General features: G+C 48.6%; 1 protein-coding gene and 1 long non-coding RNA gene across 4 annotated transcripts in view; one reads left to right on the top strand and one right to left on the bottom strand.

Moving 5' to 3' along the window:
* Positions 1–678: 678 nt before the first annotated feature.
* LOC146349089 (uncharacterized) lies at positions 679–20,214 on the bottom strand. The gene is made up of 4 exons (XR_014790828.1): positions 20,066–20,214; positions 12,335–12,720; positions 2,377–2,443; positions 679–1,931 (listed from the first exon to the last, which is right to left on the bottom strand). It is a non-coding gene; the product is annotated as an uncharacterized LOC146349089 (long non-coding RNA).
* The window catches only part of CTNNBL1 (catenin beta like 1), a 156,430-nt gene continuing 155,909 nt past the window's right edge, over positions 20,160–20,680 (top strand). For all 3 annotated transcript variants that reach the window (XM_084854908.1, XM_084854909.1, XM_084854910.1), the window contains exon 1: positions 20,160–20,299. In XM_084854908.1, coding sequence (XP_084711034.1) covers positions 20,270–20,299 — 30 coding nt within the window. In that variant the 5' untranslated portion in view covers positions 20,160–20,269. The remainder of the gene's footprint in view (positions 20,300–20,680) is intronic.

The following is a 20,680-nucleotide window of genomic DNA, read 5'->3' as shown; positions in this document are numbered from 1 at the left end:
TCTTCTTTTGGCCTTCTCAGAAGTGATGTCCACCCTCTAGAACCCCCTCCTCTGTATAGTCTGGGAGGCAGAAAATGTGGCTCATTTTAAACACCTCCTGAAAACAGACTTGTTCAGGCAAGCTTTCCCTGGTTTGTCATTGATCATCATGATTCTGCTCTGCTGTGCTGTGTTTTTATTGTGTCTTTTGTTGTTGGAAGTTAAAAAGTTTTAATGTTGTATTATATATGTATTTTTCACTGTGATTCTAAATATTTTTGTATGTAAACCACTTACAGATTTTACTACATGGAAGTGGCATACAAGTCGAACCAAAACGTATTATCAGTGGCTCCTAAAAGCACCAAAGCAGAAGCACAGCCAGTGCCCGGCGGAGCGGTGCCTTGCTGAAGGAAGGCTGGGGCGGGATGTTTGTTGATGTGCGGTTGTTGTTGTTGTTCAGTCGTTCAGTCATGTCCAACTCTTCGTGACCCCGTGGACCATAGCACGCCAGGCCTTCCTGTCCTGCGCTCTCTCCCGGAGCGTGCTCAAGTCCATATTCATTGCATCGGTGATGCTATCTAGCCATCTCATCCTCTGTCGTCCCCTTCTCCTTTTGCCTTCAGTCTTTCCCAGCATCAGGGTCCTTTCCAGAATCAGCCCCAGCGAGCAGCCGCGGATGTAGACAAAACACTCGAGTGGAGGGTTAAGAACAGACTTTTACTGGGCATATAACAAACTCACATCTCGAGGGAAGTTGGCTGAGGTCAGCCTCATGGCCAGCATCCCTTGCAGGAGGAAGAAGGGAGAGGAGAGGAGAGGAGAGGAGAGGAGAGGAGAGGAGAGGAGAGGAGAGGAGAGGAGACAAGGAAAAGGCTGAACAGCCTCTCAGAGATCACTCAGGTGCATGTTATTAACCCTTTAGGCTCAGGTTGAGGGACTCGTGGCCCTTGTCCCACAGACAGGTGCTGCCCTCCTTAGGGCTGACCAGCATCTCTGTGGCCCAGTCACCCATCCATGGAGTAACAAGGCCATGGTGGAAGGGATGTGGAGGTGCTGGCACGCCCTATCAGTTTACCTCGCTGGATTGCTGTGATGATTAAGTGGGATAATCCCAAATATGCCACTGCCATGCCGTCTGCTGGCATGGGGACATCAAATCCATCTGTGCCCATACCTGATTCTCACAAAGGACACTAGCAAAAAACAAAACAAAACACCATCCAGGAGTTGATTTAAAACAAGGTTCATTCAGGATTCCAGTTAATCTCACTGAAAAACTGGACACTGTCCCCTTAAGTTAAAACGAAGGGCTATTTTGGGCTATATAGCCCTTGAGCTGACGCCCCAGGGCCACTGCAGGCTCTGGCACTTATGTATGTATGTATGTATTTATACATGCATACTTGAATTTATATGCCACTCTTCATAATAATGATTCTTCCAAAGCTGCTTACAGAATAAGATGCTGTGTGTGTGTGTGTGTGTGTGTAAGGAAGAGAGCAAACTGTGTGTGCATTTTGGTAGGATGTGCTGGATGAAACTTTGTTGTTGTTGTTGTTAATAATAACAATTCTGCAGCAGGAAAGGCAGCCAGGCACCCTGGTTCCAGGCAGCCGCACTGGGGTCTTGGGGAGTATTCTGGGCTGTCCCCGGCCTCGTCCTGGCACAGTGCTGGGCGAGCGCTCCTGAGCCCCGTCGCCACCCTCGCCCCCGAGGGACCCGACCCAGACAAGCAGCTCTGCTGACGGCCGGCCCGTAATGCTGCGATGGAGGCGGGGAGGCGACGGCAGAGAGCGGGCTGCAGACTCTTGTCATAACTTCTTTGCGGGAGGCAAGCACTTGTCGGGCGGGTGATGGATGGACCACAGGCCTGCGATGCGCGTCCCGCGTTCCTCGGTTCCTCATCTGCACAGCCGAGCAACCTTGCAACGGGAAAATCGGCTTGAGGGCTGCGGGCAGGGGAAACAAGACAGTGGCTGCAGCTGCTGCTTCTACCCCATGGAAAGCAACATTGCCTGGATCTGTACCACGGAGGATGCCTTGCAAAGATCCAGCATCAAAAGACCCAACCGCACCCGGCAGACGAAGGGCGCAGTCCAGGGGGAATGGCCCCTGTGCAGGGAGCCCCTTGGAAGTGAGAGCAAGCTGTGCAAGCACGCCGTGCGCTCCCACCCCCGCCCTGGCTCCCCTTTCCTCTGCTGACTTCCACACCAGCAAACTTTAGATTGTAACCTCCTTGAGGTCAGGGAGCCATTTTTTGTTTTGTTTTTTACTTGTGGAACCCTCTCTATTGCCGTGGCGTTGATGTTGCTGGATAGAATGACGACGACGAAGAATATTTATTATTTAAAGCATTTCACCCTGCTGTTCAGCTGAAAATAACAGTGTTCATACCTTGAAAACACAGGCATCCATGCCCTCCATTTGTCCACGCCAGGGGTCACATTCAGTCAGTCCAGTCCTGTCAGGGTGTAATAATAAAGGGAAGATTTTAAGTTAACAAGGATAGATAAAGAGACAAGAATCAGTCACACCAGTACTGCACTGTGGTCTGAAATGGACTAATAAGACAAACTTACAGTGCAGTCTACTATAGTCTACTCAGAAATAATCATAGAATAGTATCATAGAATAGTATAGTAGGGTTGGAAGGGGCCGACAAGGCCATCGGGTCCAACCCCCTGCTCAACGCAGGAATCCAAGTCAGAGCATCCCCGACAGATGGCTGTCCAGCCTCGTCTTGAACGCCTCCAGTGTGGGAGAGCCCACCACCTTCCCAGGGAATTGGTTCCATTGTCGTATTGCTCTAACAGTCAGGACGTTTTTCCTGATGTTCAGCCGGAATCTGGCTTCTGAGCCCATTACTCCGTGTCCTGCACTCTGGGATGATCAAGAAGAGATCCTGGCCTTCCTCTCTGGGACAACCTTTCAAGGACTTGAAGAGCGCTATCCTGTCTCCCCTCAGTCTCCTCTTCTCAAGGCTAAACAGGCCCAGTTCCTTCAGTCTCTCTTCAAAGAGCTTTGTTTCCAGTCCCCTGACCATCTTTGTTGCCCTCCTCTGAACCCTCTCCAGCTTGCCTGCATTCTTCTTCAAGTGTGGTGCCCAGAACTGGACACAGTACTCCAGATGAGGCCTAACCAGTGCTGAGTAGAGGGGAACTAGTACTTCCCGGGATTTGGAAGCGATACTTCTATGAATGCAGCCCCAAAGAGCATTTGTCTTTTTTGCAGCCACATCACATTGTTGGCTCATATTCAGCTTGTGATTGACAACAATTCCAAGATCCTTCTTGCTTGTAGTGTTGTTGAGCCACATATCCCCCATCTTGTAACTGCGCATTTGGTTTCTTTTTCCTAGGTGCAGAACTTGGCATTTATCCCTATTAAATGTCATTCTGTTGTTTTCTGTCCAGCTCTCCAGATCACTTTGAATTTTGTTTCTGTCTTCCAAAGTATTAGCTATCCTGCCCAATTTTGTGTCATCTGCAAATGTGATCAGCATTCCCTGCACCTCCTCCTCCAAGTCATTAATAAACATGCTGAAGAGCACCGGGCCCAGAACTGAGCCCTGCGGTACCCCACTTGTTACCTCTCCCCAGCTTGAGAAGGTCCCACTGATAAGCACTCTTGGAGTCCGATTCTGTAGCCAACTGTGGATCCACCGGATCGTTGTTTCAACTAGCCCACTTTGAGCTAGTTTGCTCATCAGGAGATCATGGGGCACTTTGTTGAAAGCTTTGCTGAAGTCGAGGTATATTACGTCTACAGCATTAAATGTATGTAGGAATGCAGCTTCCTCTACACTATTATTAGGCTAAGCTGCCACCTATTATGCTGGCAAGACTTCTGCTATTCATCACCACTCCTAGGCTGACAGCTCTGAAATCCATAAGGGGTGGATCCAAGGCCTCATGTCTCCTTTAAACCCCACTTACTTCAGCAGGTGGCTGAAATGATGGTGTCTCTACTCTGTTCTACACTAGTAGAGCAAAGGATTTGAGAGACCACGCTTGCACAATGTAGATTTTGCACCTCTCGTCCATTAAAACGGATGCTGGGGCTAAGCAGGTGTCAAGTAGCATTATATGGAGACATCCTCAAATTACCAAGGAAGAAACAAGAGCCCAGGGAAACACGAAATGTGCAGATAATCAACACAGGGAGTGGGGGAACAGGACTGCCCCTGGCCACCTGGCCCTGCACTGGTCTTCCCCACCTTGATCAGGCCTCCTCCAGCCAGATCCTTTTGTAGGCATCTTTACTTGGAAGTACACACATCCCATTTTCTGGGGCTTGATGAGGCTTAGGAAGGGCTGTAGCTCAGTGGCAGAGACCCTGCTCTGCATGCAAGAGATCCCATTTTCAATCAACAGCATATCCAGGTAGTGCTGGGAGAGGAATCCTGCCTGAAACCCTGGGGACCCACTGCTGCCAGCTACTGTAGACAATACTGATGTCCCTAAGGGTGCAAGAGGAGGGGAGCCAAGGTGTGCCTTGTTTCCCTTTTTCCAGCTATCTTCTATTTCCCCGATATTTGTTGGGAGACAAATTCTGCAAAACATGGCCCCTCCAAGAAATTCCTGACTTGTGTGGCAGATAACTCTCTCCTACAGAAAGTAGAGGAAGGAACTAGAGGACCAGCTATCATTGACTTGATCCTAACCAACAGAGATGACTTAGTGGATCAAGGAGCAGTTACAGGAACTCTGGGCGAAAGCGACCATGTTGTACTTGAGTTCTTGGTTCTAAGGGAAGCAAAAGCCGAGTGTAGTCAAACGCATACCCTGGATTTTAGGAAAGCTGATTTTAATAAACTCAGAACAATGATCAGTAAGGTCCCATGACAAGCAATTCTAAAGAGAAAAGGAGTCCAAAATAGGTGGGAGCTTTTAAAAAAGGAAATTCTCAAGGCACAATTACAAACCATTCCAACAAGAAAAATAGGTGGGAGCTTTTAAAAAAGGGAATTCTCAAGGCACAATTACAAACCATTCCAACAAGAAAAAAAGGTGGAAGGCAACAGAAGAAAACAATGTGGCTTCACAAAAAGCTTAGAGATGACCTGAAAACAAAAAAGGACACATATAGGGAGTGGAAGGAAGGCCAAGCATCAAAAGAACAGTGCAGGCAGTTAGCACAGAATTTCAGAGATGGCATCAGGAAGGTAAAGCTGAGAATGAGCTGAGGTTAGCAAGGGATGCAAAAAGCAACAAAAAGGCTCTCTTCAGCTATGTGCAAAGTAAAAGACAGAGGAAAGAAATGGTGGTTCAGCTATTAAATAAGGATGGCAAAATGATACCAGATCACAAAGGCAGATGTGCTCAATTCCTACTTTGGCTCAGTCTTCTCCCAAAAGAGGGTCTATGACCCCCCATCCCCAGCAAAGGCGAAGTACAGGCTGCAGGGGCAGGATTGCAGCTTGAGATAGATAGGCATATGGTCAAGGAACACCTAATTGCTTTGAATGAGTTCAAATCTCCAGGGCCAGATGAACTGCACCCGAGAGTAATAAAGGAACTGGCAGAAGAACTATCAGAACCACTGCCTATTATCTTTGAGAAATCAAGGAGGACGGGTGAAGTCCCAGATGACTGGAGGAGGGCTAATGTTGTCCCTATTTTCAAAGAGGGGAAAAAGAAGGAACCAGGGAACTACAGACCAGTCAGTAGGTCTGTATCCATCCCTGGGAAAATTCTGGAGCAGATGATAAAACAATCAGTCCGTAAACAATGCAATTGAAAACAATGCATTGAAAACAATGCAGTGATTACTCAAACCCAACATGGATTTGTCAAGAACAAATCCTGCTGGATGAATCTGATCTCATTTTTTGATCAAGTAACCTCCCTTGTGGACTGTGGGAATGCTGTGGACATCATATACCTCGACTTCAGCAAAGCTTTCAACAAAGTGCCCCATGATCTCCTGATGAGCAAACTAGCTCAAAGTGGGCTAGATGAAACAACGATCCGGTGGATCCACAGTTGGCTACAGAATCAGACTCAAAGAGTGCTTATCGGTGGGATCTTCTCAAACTGGGGAGAGGTAACAAGTGGGGTACTGCAGGGCTCAGTCCTGGGCCCAGTGCTCTTCAACATTTGTATTAATGACTTGGAGGAGGAGGTGCAGGGGAATGCTGATCAAATTTGCAGATGACACAAAATTGGGTGGGATAACTAATACTTTGGAAGACAGAAACAAAATTCAAAGGGATCTTGATAGTCTGGAGTGCTGGGCAGAAAACAACAGAATGAAATGTAATAAGGATAAATGCCAAGTTCTGCACCGAGGAAAAAGAAACCAAATGCACAGTTACAAGATGGGGGATACGTGTCTCAACAACACTACAAGCAAGAAGGATCTTCACATTGTTGTCGATCACAAGCTGAATATGAGCCAACAATGTGATGTGGCTGCAAAAAAAGGCCAATGCTCTTTTGGGCTGCATTAATAGAAGCATAGCTTCCAAATCCTGGGAAGTACTAGTTCCCCTCTACTCAGCACTGGTGAGGCCTCATCTGGAGTACTGTGTCCAGTTCTGGGCACCACACTTTAAGAAGGATGCAGACAAGCTGGAGAGGGTTCAGAAGGCCGAACCCTCCATTTCAATCGGGCTTCAGGCCTGGTTTTGGAACGGAAACTGCCTTGGTCGCCCTGTGGGATGACCTCTGCCGGGAGAGGGACAGGGGGAGTGCGACCCTGTTGATTCTCCTGGACCTCTCAGCGGCTTTCGATACCATCGACCATGGTATCCTTCTGGATAGGTTGTCTGGGTTGGGAGTAGGAGGCACTGCACTACAGTGGTTCCGCTCCTACTTGGATGGCCGATTCCTGAAGGTGGTGCTGGGGGATTATTGCTCTGTGCCATGGCAATTGTGCCATGGGGTTCCACAGGGCTCTATTTTATCCCCCATGCTGTTTAACATCTACATGAAACCGCTGGGGGAGGTTATCCGGAGGTGTGGGCTGAGGTGCCATTAATATGCGGATGACACCCAGCTCTACCTCTCTTTCTCATCAAAACCAGGTGAGGCAGTGGCTGTTCTGAACCAGTGCCTGGGCACGGTAATGGACTGGATGAGGGCTAATAAACTGAAACTCAATCCAGACAAGACGGAGGTACTGTTAGTGGGTGGTTCGTCTGCCCGGCTAGGTGATATTCAACCTGTTCTGGAGGGGGTTGCACTCCCCCTAAAGGATCAGGTTCGTAGTTAGGGGGTGCTCTTGGATCCAGAACTGTCACTTGAGGCACAGGTGAACTCAGTGGCACGGAGCACTTTTTATCAGCTTAGGCTGGTATACCAACTACGCCCTTATCTGGACAGCGATAGCCTAGCTACAGTTATCCATGCTCTGATGACCTCTCGTCTGGATTACTGCAATGCGTTATACGTGGGGCTGCCTTTGAAAACGGTCCGGAAACTTCAGCTGGTCCAAAATAGGGCAGCAAGATTGTTAACAGGGACTGGCCTGCGAGCTCATATTACGCCAGTACTTTTCCAGCTGCACTGGCTGCCAGTCCATTTCCGGGCCCGATTCAAAGTGCTGGTGTTAACATTTAAAGCCCTTAACGGCTTGGGGCCAGGTTACCTGAAGGATCGCCTCCTCCCATATGTGCCTGCCCAGACCTTAAGATCATCATCAGCGGCCCTTCTCTGTGAGCCCCTGCCAAAGGAAGTGAGGCGGGTGGCTACTAGGAGGAGGGCTTTTTCTGTTGTGGCACCCCGGCTCTGGAATGAGCTCCCTAGTGAGGTTCGCCTGGCGCCTACATTGTACTCCTTTCGGCGCCAGGTGAAGACCTTTTTATTTTCCCAGGCATTTTAGCATTTTAGCTTTCTAAATTTTTATCTTTGCTGTTTTAAATCTGTATTTTAAACTCCTGTACTGCTGCTAGGTTTTATTGTGGTTGTATTGTTATATTGTGGTTTTAATGTTCTATATATTTTAAATTGTTTTATTGTGTGTTGTTTGGTTTTAATTTTTGTGAACCGCCCAGAGAGCTTCGGCTATTGGGCGGTATAGAAATAAATAAATAAATAAATAAATAAATATAAATAAATAAATAAATAAAAGAAGGCAGCAAAGATGATCAGGGGACTGGAAACAAAGCCCTATGGGGAGAGCTGAAAGAACTGGGTATGTTTAGCCTTGAGAAGACTGAGGGGAGATATGAGAGCGCTCTTCAAGTACTTGAAAGGTTGTCACACAGAGGAAGGCCAGGATCTCTTCTCGATCATCCCAGAGTGCAGGACACGGAATCATGGGCTCAAGTTACAGGAAGCCAGATTCCAGCTGAACATCAGGAAAAATGTCCTGACTGTTAGAGCAATACGACAATGGAACCCATTCCCTAGGGAGGTCATGGGCTCTCCCACACTGGAGGCATTCAAGACGAGGCTGGACAGCCATTTGTCAGGGATGCTCTGACTTGGATTCCTGCATTGAGCAGGGGGTTGGACTTGATGGCCTTGTAGGCCCCTTCCAACCCTACTATTCTATGATTCTATGATCTTGTCCTTTCTCTGCCTTAATTTCCTTCAAAATACTTCCAGGGGAGCCTTTTCTTTGTATCAAATCTGCTCCTATCATTGTTAGGATATCAGGGCATTATGAGGAGATTCTAGGGTTCTCTGATCACAAGGAGAATCATCTCTCTCTGTGTGTTATTATGTAGTGGCCTTTTAAACCCCACAAAGGCATGATGGAAGAACTGGCTTGTTCAGTCGTTAAGTCGTGTCTGACTCTTCATGACCCCATGGACCATAGCACACCAGGCCTTCCTGTACTCCGCTCTCTCCCGGAGTGTGAGAGATGTCTGGATGGTCCTGCTACTTTGATGGAAGAATAGGGACAGGATATCTTGGGGAGGGACTGCACACAAGTCGAAATTACATGAAGAAAATAACATTTTGAATGCAAGGAAGATCATTGAGCTCCTGGCTCTCTTACCTTCTTCTCACCCTCCCTCTCCCTGGTTTGCTTTTCACACACTTAAGACTCTACATGTTTAAAGCATGATTTAATGTGTATGTGTGGGGAGGGGGATGTGGCAGATGGCTGGAGGCCCCCTCCCTTGCTGTCTCATGTTGCAGTTGCACAGCAGCCAGTCTTCAACCCTGTCCCTTGCTTCCCTGTTTTTCTCTACTTTCTTTTCAACTTCGTTTGCTTTCTGTATTTGCCTTTAATTCAATATTTTGTCCCATGCGCCATCTCCCTTTATTGGATAACACTACTTTGTTATTGAATCCTCCCCCGCAATCGCAGGGAGAAAATTTAGTTTTCCAGGCAGCAATAAAGTTGGATCAGAGTCTTCTGAGGCCAGGAATGGTGCCAAGGTTGGAGGAGCCCATGAAAGGGGCTCCACAGACATTGGTGAAAGCCGCAGCTCTGCTAGGTGCACAGGGTCTGTCGGCGTTTGTCTTTTGTTCTGAATCATCAAAGTTGGAAGGAGCTGGACAGCCATCTGGGAAAACCCTCAGCCCAAAGTAGCAGGACCATCCAGACATTCACAGATCAGTCCAGACCATGGTGTTGCACAAGGAGGAGGAAAGCATACCATGGAAAGGCACTTTTGGAGAAAATGTGCTCAAGGAATCCAGCCATGTGCCCATGTGTGGGAATGCCAGGCACGCTTCTTCCCCCTCCCCCACCTTGGGTCTCTAGCTCATTTGATCTACAGCAAGGGTGGGCAACTTATGGCTCTCCAGACATTTTTGTCTACAACTTCCATCAGCCCTAGCCAGCATAGCTAATGGTGAGGGATGATGATGGGAGTTGTAGGCCAAAACATCTGGAGGGCCACAAGTTGCCTGCCCCTGATCTAAGAGAAAATTCCCTCCCAACAGAGCAAGAGCAAAGAAAATACACCATAGGTTGGGAGGAAGCAACTGCGTGGCTGGTTCATACCTACATATTCATCATTTGGTGACTGAGCAGAGGTGTGTGCAGAGAAAGTGGATAGAAAGACATTTTCCCCCTTCATGTGGGTAGTTGGTTGGCCACTGTGTGAACAGAATGCTGGATGAGATGAACCCTTGATCTGATCCAGCATGGCTCTTATGTTCTTAATGCCGTGTGTGTGTGTGTGTGTGTGTGTGTTAGCTAGCCAGGGCAGAGGCATTGAGAGCCAAGATGGTGTCACTGGGTTTCAGCCAGGGGGCCCTTAACATATCTGGGCCAGGGGCAGTACTAAAATATCCAGGGCTCAGGCCCATTGAACACAAATTTGCTCAAATTTTGCTGATTTACATATGCAAATATATGTGCATAATTAGAAGTAATTACTATAATTTAAAATTTATAGTAGACAAGGTAATTAACCTTTTACTTGCTTTCACAACAGACCTGTGCAATGTCCCAAATTGTGCTTGCTTAAAACTTACCCTCCATGCACCCACACTTTTCCTTGGTCTTTCAGTTCCAAATCCAGATGGAGAGGATGGAATGCCTCAAACCCACACAGAGTTGTATGACAACTTAAACATTTACTGATTAATTGCAAACTGAACATGGCACACTGGCAAGGGAGAGTGTGGGAATATATTGTAAACTGTAATAACCCATGCTCTTAGGCTGCAAACTTACACAATTACTGGAGAATAACCCCCATTAAACATAAGGAATTTACTTCTGAGTAAATCCTCACTCCCTACCCCCACCTGTCCAATCACCAACAAGCACAACAGCACTGGACAGATACCTCAGGAAAGTCATTGCTTTGCTGCTCCTGGTCCCTGGACCAGATGAGGAAGCAGAGAAAAAGGTGACTGCAAAACCATGGAGCTTCAGGCACATTCAAGCCAGCCAGCAAGCCATACACTCATATATTAAAAAGGTGTCCCCAACCAGTCGTGTCTGAGTCTAGGGTGTGGTGCTCATCTCCATTTCTAAGCCGAAGAGCCAGCGCTGTCCGAAGACGCTTCCGTGGTCATGTGGCCGGCATGACTGAACACCGAGGTGCACGGAACGCTGTTACCTTTCCTGCCAAAGCAGTACCTATTTATCTACTTGCAATTTCTTGCTTTCGAACTGCTAGGTTGGCAGGAGCTGGGACTGAAGACGGGAGCTCACTCCGTCACGCGGCACTCGGGTCTCGAACTTCTGGTCTGCAGTTCAGCGTCTTAACCACTAAGCCACCGCGGCCCCAGTATAATATATTATAATATAATACTCATATATTGCCTTACCCCAAATTCAGACACTGCAGCTCATTCAAACCCTTTTTGCAAGCAACCCCACTTCAACTTTCCCACGATAAGGAGCCTCTAGCTTGGAGGAAGCAACAGATGAGGTACTCTGTTGGATATGTGAGCAGCCAATGTGCCTGCTCTTCCTGTTGTTGGGGACTCACTGCCTACAATGGCCCAGGGCAACAACAGCAGCTGTCCAGTAACAATTGGCTGGGCAGCACTCTGCTGGGTCAGGCATACTCGGAGAAAGTTGGGTGACAATGGTGCTCTTAGGCAATTCTGGACTCAATGAAAGTAAGGAGCAGATGGTGGGAGGAAAGGGGGTAGCCTCCCCTCTAGTATAAAAGGCTAGTGTCTTCATGCTCAACTCCATATTATACCGCTAAAGAAGTGAGTCCTAAAGTCTTCTAGTAACTGCAAGGCTATTGTGTTCAGAGGGAAGAAGCAGGCTTGTATTAAGGCGATGATGGCAACTGGAGCAGCTCTAAAGATGTGGAGCTCGGCTCAGAAGATCCAGGGCCCATGCCAAAGTGAGCTAGTTTCTAACAGTGCCCACAGTTTGGGCTAGTGGAAAGTTCCAGCAGAAGAGACATGGCCAGGGAAAGGTTCAGGCGTGTGCATGCAGGCATCTTGCCACTGCGCTGCTGAAAATCACTCTCTCCTGACCCGAAGCAGCTTCTCTGAAACTAAAGCAGTGCTGGAATCTCCTCATATTCAGAGAGGTGTCAGTGCAGCACATGGGGGGCTGTCTCCAAGGGTCCTGCTCCAGTCCCAGGAGCTAAATTCTGTCACCACCTACAGCTTCCCTCCCTGGTGGGTCTAGACTGCCACAAAGGAAACTTCCATCTCGAGTGGGCATGGGGCTGAGCACCGGTTGTGCTGGACACCTGTCAGAATGGGACTCTGCCCTCCTCGGTGCTGGAGGATAGGAGGCAGAGAGGACTCCAGCACTCATCTTTCTGAGTACTCAGCAAGACGGGGCACTTCTCCCTATCCCCCCCCCCTTGGGGAGAGGGGCTGTGTTTGTGCTCTGGTTTGCTTTATAAATGTCTGCTTGGGAGTTTTACGTGGTGGGAATAAAGAGCGAGCAACAGAAGGGAAGGAAAAGAAATAAAGAAGCCATAGCAAAATGGCTCAGATAACAAAATGGCTTGTCCACTCACATGTGTAAATGGATGTTCTTGCTCGTGGTTTCACATCTGCAGGCCTTAGATTTCTGCTTGTAAACCGAGGATCGACTCTTTTTCTCTTCTTAGATATTCTTTTTTTTTTTTACATGTCCTTATGTCTTCTTTATTAGCATTAGTTGTTGAGCTTTCCAATAACTTTGTAATGTTCCCAAGAATATGTTGATTTCTGCAGAACAACTGTACATGTGCGTTTGTCACAGCTGGTGTTTTATCTGGATACTCAATAAAAGGATGGCAGATGATGCAATCATGATGTGCCATTTATCTCTTCCTTAGAGCAGAGATTTGTTGAGTTAATTTCATCCTGACTGGTTCGTCCTCTGCTTCATTGGAACGACCAAAGTGCCGGCTGGGGGCTTCTGTCAAAAAATTATATATGTTTTTAATTTGAGGCCTATCTTTCAAGCAAACTCCCACTGAGATAACTGCGCAAGCACTGCTATTAAAGACAGAGAAGAAGTAAAAAAAAAAAAGTACTAGACTGTGTTTTGTAGGATTCCAGACAGCTATCTTTACTTTCCTAACTATTTGGATTCACTGGCAAATTTTACTCACGAGTACGTCATATCTGGCTGCAAATGAAATGCATTTATCACGTCTTCCCTCAGGGGTTCCCAGCCCTGCCTGGAACTGACAGGAATTCAGCCTGGGGCCCTCTATGCGCAAACACACACACCATGAGCTCTGCCACTGAGATGCAGCCCCACCCCGTTGGTCCTGTCCAGGAGGAATGCTCTTATGGTTTTATCTTCTAGTGAACACAGGCAGATGAGCCAGTTAGTTACATGCCCTTTGCCAAAAAGTAGGAACACAGTGGCATTTACAAACACTGGTACTGGGACCCTAAGGGAATCATTAAAGCTGAAAATGTTGGCATTTCCAGGATATTTTTATTCTTAAACAGCTACTGGAGAGATTAAGAAATTGAAGTATGAACTGGGTGCGCTTTGGCTCATATCTCACTTTGGCTGTGAATTTATTGGGTGGCCATAGGCAAGCCCCTGTCTCTCAGGCCCCCATCTGTAATATGGGCATAGTAGTCCTGGCCTACCTTACAGGGTTATTGTAAACACTGCTGAGACAAAGGGCTTCTCCACATGGGACTTTTATCCTGCAATTGAGATTGGCTACTCATGGAAGTTTGTGGATCCTTTACATGACATTGTCAACCTCCAGACCCTGTCCCATGCTATCCGACCATTGCCATGGCTTTATTTGAAACAGAAATAATGAGCTAATAAAAAGAAGTGGTTTGAATTTGTCTGTGTAAAGAGGAAGTGGTGCTATAACAACAGCACCATCTAGCGGCTATATAATGAAACATATAGAACTTGCATATAAAGCCAATCCTCCCCACAAAAACCAGGAAGTGTGCATGAAGGAACCCATCTTAATCCCGCAAAGAATCTGGAAGCAGAAGCCCCGGTAAAGTTGTGGGATAAAAAACTGGATGCGGAGATGCCCAGTGTCTGTGAGCATTCAAAAGCTGCTATGTAAATGCCAAGTGTTTGTTATGTATTGGGTGGGTGGTAGTGTGAGTAAGTTATTGTTTTGAACCTTGGCAGCTCCTGTAGAGCTGGGAGTAGCAACAGTGGGCAGAGCGCCTGCTAAGTGCTCACTTGTGTGTGTGCTGAATCAAAGAATGGTTGTGCTTGGGGCCTGCTGGTTCTGCAGTCATTCCTCCTACCTATACAACATTTAGTGCAATGAGGATGCGATCCTGAGAGCTATACAGGCAGCAAGGACCGTGAATCCATTTACACAGCAGTCAGCTAGACCCACTTAAGAACTTGAGCAACCCGTGTGTGTGTGTGTGTGTGTGTGTGTTTTAAAGATAGGGATGGCGGAGAATTCCACCACGGACTCCAATGAGTCTCCAATAAGACTCCGTCCCCAGAGTCCGTGGTGGAACAGAACACTTACCTCCGCCTCCGCGCGGAATCCTCTTTGGCCAGATCCTTCCACTCCGGATTGCCAGCGATACAGCTGCCATGCTGTATCGCTGGCTGAAGGGAATTGACTGTGGACACGAATGGCGTCCAGGACGCCATTTGTGGCCGTAAAGGTCTTAGTTTAAGCAAAATGCAGCCATTTACAGCTGCATTTACCTTAAACTAAGACCTTTACGGCTGCAAATGGCATCCTGGACGCCATTCGTGTCCGCAGTCATTACCCCTCAGCCAGCAATACGGCATGGCGGCCGTATTCCTAGAGCTTCGGAGCTGGCCAGCGGCTCCGCGGAATTGCCACGGAGCGGAGCCGGCCGAAGAGGATTCCGAGGGGAAGAACGGATCACCTCCCCCCCCGCAGGCGGACTCTCCATGTACCGGCAGGCAGGGAAGCCGCCCATCCCTATTTAAAGATAATTAAAATCAAAATGGCTGCTCTTGGACATACTGAAGAGTTTGATGGGAGTGAACTTGCTTCCTGGGATTCTTATGCAGAACGGCTTTCATTCTTTGAAGCAAATAAGACAGCCAGTGCTGAACTAAAGCGAGCTGTGCTCTTAACTGTTTGTGGGCCACAGACATTTGCCATAATAAGCTCCCTCACTGCTCCTGCCTCACCAAAAACTAAGACATTTGATGAACTTTTAGGATTACTGAAGATACATTTCTCACCAAATCCTTCAGTTATTGTGGAGAGATTTAAATTTCACAAACGAATGCAGAAACCTGGAGGGCATTGCCACTTATATTGCAGAACTGCATCAGCTTTCTCAACACTGCAGCTTTGGGGATTTTCTAGAGGGATCGCCTTGTCTGTGGGGTTTATGATGAAGCACTACAACAACGCGTCCTGTCTGAGCCAAACTTGACATTTGCAATGGCTCAAGAAAAGGCATTAGCCAGTGAGACTGCATCACTATGTCACAGAATTCAAGAGGAATGCAGGTGATGTAAATGCCACCTGGAGCAAGCAGGCTGAGAATTCTGGGCAACAAGGTCAACAGAACACAAGAAATGCACCCTCCATAAAATCTGCAGATAGGCCCTGGCTAACCTATTCCTGCTCAGGCTGTGGAGGACCACATCAGCGCTCCCTGTGCAGATTCAAGGGTGCTGAGTGCAGGTTTTGCAAGAAAGGTCACGTTGAACGAGTCTGCCATTCAAAATCTGACAGCACAAGGCGAAGGAACTATAACAAGGAGTCACTCCACCTAGCATCTCACAGGGTTGATTATCCACAGGGTGATGAAATTCAACAGCTATAGCACATTCAGAAGACCTGTGGCAAGGAACCTCACGATCCTGTGTTGGATGCAACAGTATTAATCAATGGCCGGGAGTGCAAAATGGAAGTGGCTCCGGGGTCTGGGGTATCCGTAATTAACAGAGGCACATATTACCTGGGACCCTTGCTCCAAAGGTGTCAAGTCCATTATGCATTCTGCGTGATTACAATGCAAAGAAGGTCGATATCGTTGGATGCTTTACTGTGGATGTACAGTAGTCTCCTTCCAAAGGAAGCTTCCATATATAACTGTGGAGGAGCAGAGGAAAAACTTCTTGGGGAGAAACTCGTTCTCATCAATAGGGATTGGCGTTCAAGGAATTCACACCCTTACTACAGGTTGGCTTGCAGCAATTGTTAATACATTTCCCAGGGTATTTTCTGAAGAATTGGGAGAATACAAAGGGAAGCCAGTGTACTCCATCTGGATACATTTATTGCACCAATTGGTATGAAAGCATCGGCCAGGAGCTCTGTCTGGTGGCCCGGTATGGACTCCAATATTGAACAAATTGTAAATGTGTGCAGTACTTGTCAAGCCACTAGGCACAATCCACCAAGGGCCCCAGGGAAGTGACCAAGAAGCCTTGGTCAAGAATCCATATAGATTTTGCAGGACCATTTCAAGGAAAAATCTTCTTGGTTGTGGTAGTTCTTACTCGAAGTGGCTTGAAGTAGTCTCAGTACCATCACAAACAGCCGCTGTGACAATCACAGCACTGCGCTACCTATTTGCAACTCAGGGGTTGCCTGACACTATCGTCTCAGACAATGGGACTGCATTATGCCATGTACATCTGCTGAATTTAAAATATTTGCAGACAAGAACCTTACTTGGGCTGTCACCATGGCACCTTGTCATCCCCAAGCAAATGGCCAAGCTGAACGGATGGTGCAGACAACAAGAGATGCCCTGAAGCACATTGCGGAGAAGACTGGCAGACTCGCTTTGCCAGGTCTCTCATTGCCAACATGTTACTTCTTGTGCAACAACAGGCATCAGTCCTGCAGAGCCACTTATGGGGTGGCACCTAAAAACTTGCCTTGACCGTCTCCACCCAGATTTAGCTGAAGACTTGCAAAGCAAACGGGAGCATGCTCTGGTGCTGCCTTCTCAGCTCCTGCTCTCCGTTTATTTGCCTCACAAGATCAGGTGTTTGCTAGGAACAATGGTGCTGGACTGAGGAGGGTTCCTTCCTCTATTGTGAACCGCCCAGAGAGCTTTGGCTACTGGGCGGTATAGAAATGAAATAAATAAAAATAAAATAAAATAAATAAAATCACTGAGGTCACTGGACCTGTGTCATACAAAGTCCGGTGTGCAGATGGGTCAGTGTGGCATTGCCATATTCACCAGCTGAGAAGGCGTTCTGGCCAGAGTTGGTTGGCATCCACAGAGGTAGCTGCTGAAGATCTATCTGGAACTGATGTGTTTCTCTCACCACCAGTTGAAGCGCCAGAACTGCTAAGTGATGGGAGCAAAACTCCTTCCTTGCCTACAGCAGTTACTGAAAGGAAGTCATCTTAGCAAGCTACACCTACTAGTCAAGTGCAGAGACCATGCTGTGAAAGGGTACCTCCTCCTTGGTTGGAAGACTATGATAGGAAGGCCTGCTGATTCTTGCAGTCATTCCTACTACCCATACAACAGTGTTATTACAACAATAGTTTCGGGTGACACAAGGCCCAGTGGAGCGAAGGTGGCTGGCCACTTTTACGGGCTTGGCTTTGGCTGATGAGAATGGGCAATTCATCTGTTTCAAAGAACCATTGTTGTAGTACAGCATTCTCCAAGCTGGTGCCCTCCAGAGTTGGTGGGACTACAATTCCCATCATGCCCAGCCATGCCCATACTGGCTGAGGATGGGGGTTGCAGTGCTACACCTCTGGAGGGCACTGGAGTGGGGAAGGGTGCAGCGATGTGCCCCCGGGGCATATGTCTCCCAGCCGCAGAGCCTTTTTAAGCAGGCTCAGTGAAGTTGCACTATATGTTAAAAATACATATATCTGCACAGAAATACAGGAGGATGAGTTTGGTAGCCCCATCAAGAGCATCTGGGTTAAAATAAATGGAGCAAAGAATAAAATGAACCAGGTGGTCGGAGCCTACTACCGGCCGCCCAATCAAGGAGATGAGGATGAAACTTTTGAAAAGCAAATGGCCAATGTTTCAAGGAAGCATGATGTAGTAGTAATGGGGGACTTCAATATCCCCGATATTTTTGGGGAGACAAAATCTGCAAAACATGGCTCCTCCAAGAAATTCCTGAGTTGTGTTGCTGATAACTTCTTCCTACAGAAAGTAGAGGAAGGAACTAGAGGATCAGCTATCCTTGACTTGATCCTAAACAACAGAGATGACTTAGTGGATCAAGTAGCAGTTACAGGTACTCTGGGGGAAAGTGACCATGTTATACTTGAGTTCTTGGTTCTAAACGAAGAAAAAGCCAAGGGTAGCCAAACGGGTACCCTGGATTTTAGGAAAGCCAATTTTAATAAACTCAGAACAATGGCAAGTAAGGTCCCATGGCAAGCTACTCTAATGAGAAAAGGAGTCCAAGATGGGTGGGAGTTTTTTAAAAAGAGAGTTCTAAAGGCAATATTACAAACAATTCCAACAAGAAAAAAAGGCGGAAGACAACAGAAGCAGCCAATGTGGCTTCACAAAAAGATTAGAGATGACCTGAAAACAAAAAAGGACACATACAGGAAGTGGAAAGAAGGCCAAGCAACAAAGGAAGAGTAGAGGCAGGTAGCACAGAATTGCAGGGATGGCGTCAGGAAGGCTAAAGCTGAGAATGAGCTGAGGTTAGCGAAAGAGGCTAAAAGCAATAAAAAGGCTTTCTTCAGCTACGTGCAAAGTAAAAGACAGAGGAAAGAAATGGTGGTTCAACTATTAAATAAGGATGGCAAAATGATAATAGATGACAAAGAAAAGGCAGCAGTGCTCAATTCCTACTTCGGCTCAGAGGGTCTATGACCCCCCTGGCAAAGGTGAAGTACAGGCTGAAGGGGCAGGATTGCAGCTTGAGATCGATAGGCATATGGTCAAGGAACACCTAATTATTTTGAATGAGTTCATCTCTCCAGGGCCAGATGAACTGCATTTTAGAATAATAAAGGAACTGGCAGAAGAACTCTCAGAACCACTGTCTATTCTCTTTGAGAAATCATGGAGGACAGGGGAAGTGCCAGAGGACTGGAGGAGGGCTAATGTCCCTATCTTCAAAAAGGGTAAAAAGGAGGAACCTGGGAACTACAGACCAGTCAGTCTGACATCAATCCCAGGGAAAATTCTGGAGCAGATGATAAAGGAATCCATCTGGAAGCACCTTGAAAACCATGCCGTGATTACTCGAAGCCAACATGGATTTGTCAAGAACAAGTCCTGCCAGACAAATCTGATCTCATTTGATCAAGTAACCCCCCTTGTGGACCGTGGGAATGCTGTGGACATAATATACCTTGACTAAAGCAAAGCTTTCGACAATGTGCCCCATGATATCCTGATGAGCAAACTAGCTCAAAGTGGGCTAGATGAAACAACGATCCGGTGGATCCACAGTTGGCTACAGAATCAGACTCCAAGAGTGCTTATCAATGGGACCTTCTCAAACTGAGGAGAGGTAACGAGTGGGGTACCGCAGGGCTCAGTCCTGGGCCCAGTGCTCTTCAACATTTGTATTAATGACTTGGAGGAGGAGGTGCAGGGAATGCTGATCACATTTGCAGATGACACAAAATTGGGCGGGATAGCTAATACTTTGGAAGACAGAAACAAAATTCAAAGTGATCTGGATAGACTGGAGCGCTGGGCAGAAAACAACAGAATGACATTTAATAGGGACAAATGCCAAGTTCTGCACCTAGGAAAAAGAAACCAAATGCACAGTTACAAGATGGGGGATACGTGGCTCAACCACACTACAAGCGAGAAGGATCTTGGAATTGTTGTCGATCACAAGCTGAATATGAGCCAACAGTGTGATGTGGCTGCAAAAAAGGCCAATGCTCTTTTGGGCTGCATTCATAGGAGCATAGCTTCCAAATCCCGGGAAGTACTAGTTCCCCTCTACTCAGCACTGGTTCGGCCTCATCTGGAATCCTGTGTCCAGTTCTGGGCGCCACGCTTTCAGAAGGAGGCAGACAAGCTGGAGAGAATCACAGGATAGTAGGGTTGGAAGGGGCCTACAAGGCCATCGAGTCCAACCCCCAGAGGGTTCAGAGGAGGGCAGCAAAGGTGATCAGGGGACTGGAAACAAAGCCCCGTGAGGAGAGACTGAAGGAACTGGGCCGGTTTAGCCTTGAGGAGAGAAGGCCGCGGGGAGGCAGGCAGCGCCCTTCAAGGACTTGGAAGCTGCCCCGGAGGCAGGCCGGATCTCCTCCCCATCACCCCGGAGCGCAGGCACGGGATCGGGCTCAAGCCACGGGGAGCCAGATGCCGGCTGAACATCGGGAGAAACAACCCACCCGCGTCGGCCGCGTCCCCGCGCTCGCGACGGAGCACCGGCGGCCCGCAGCGGCGCCCCGTCGGGCTTCCGGCGGCGCGCTGGCGGGTTCGCGCGCGCTTCGGGGCGGCGCCCCGGCCGGCCCCGCGCGCTTCACGGCAGCCTCGCGACAACTTGCGGCAGCGCGGCGGCGGCGGCGGCGGCGGCCGGCGGGCGGGCGGGCGGCATGGACGTGGGCGAGCTGCTCAGCTACCAGGTGAGGCGGCGAGGAGCGGCGCGGAGGCGGGCGCGGCCCCGCAGGGGCGCTCGCGGCGCTGCCGGGGCGGCCGGGCCTGCCTCGGGCCGCGGCCTCCGGGCCGCGCGGAGGCTGCGCTCGTCCGGCGGCGGCCAGGCGGCCTGGCTCGTCCCGGGACCGCGGCTCCGCTGCGCCCGCGGAAGCCCCCGCGGGTCGCGCCGTCCCCGCGGGGCGGCGGCGGCAGCTCGCGGGGCGGCAGGCAGCCGGAGCCCCCGGGCCGCTGCCCGGGGCGCGCAGCCTGGCCTGGGGGAGGCGCGGCGCCTGGCCGGGAGGAGCGCGCTCCTGCTCCGGCGGGGTCCACCGTGAGAGGAGGCCGTCGGCCGCGGGGAGCTGCGGAATTCG

The sequence above is a fragment of the Heloderma suspectum genome, chromosome 4 (genome assembly GCF_057233095.1).
Source record: "Heloderma suspectum isolate Gila_16-S chromosome 4, 16-S_ref, whole genome shotgun sequence".
Taxonomy (NCBI): domain Eukaryota; kingdom Metazoa; phylum Chordata; class Lepidosauria; order Squamata; family Helodermatidae; genus Heloderma; species Heloderma suspectum.
The sequence above is the reverse complement of the archived record's forward strand: the minus strand, read 5'-3'. Positions and strand labels throughout refer to the sequence as shown.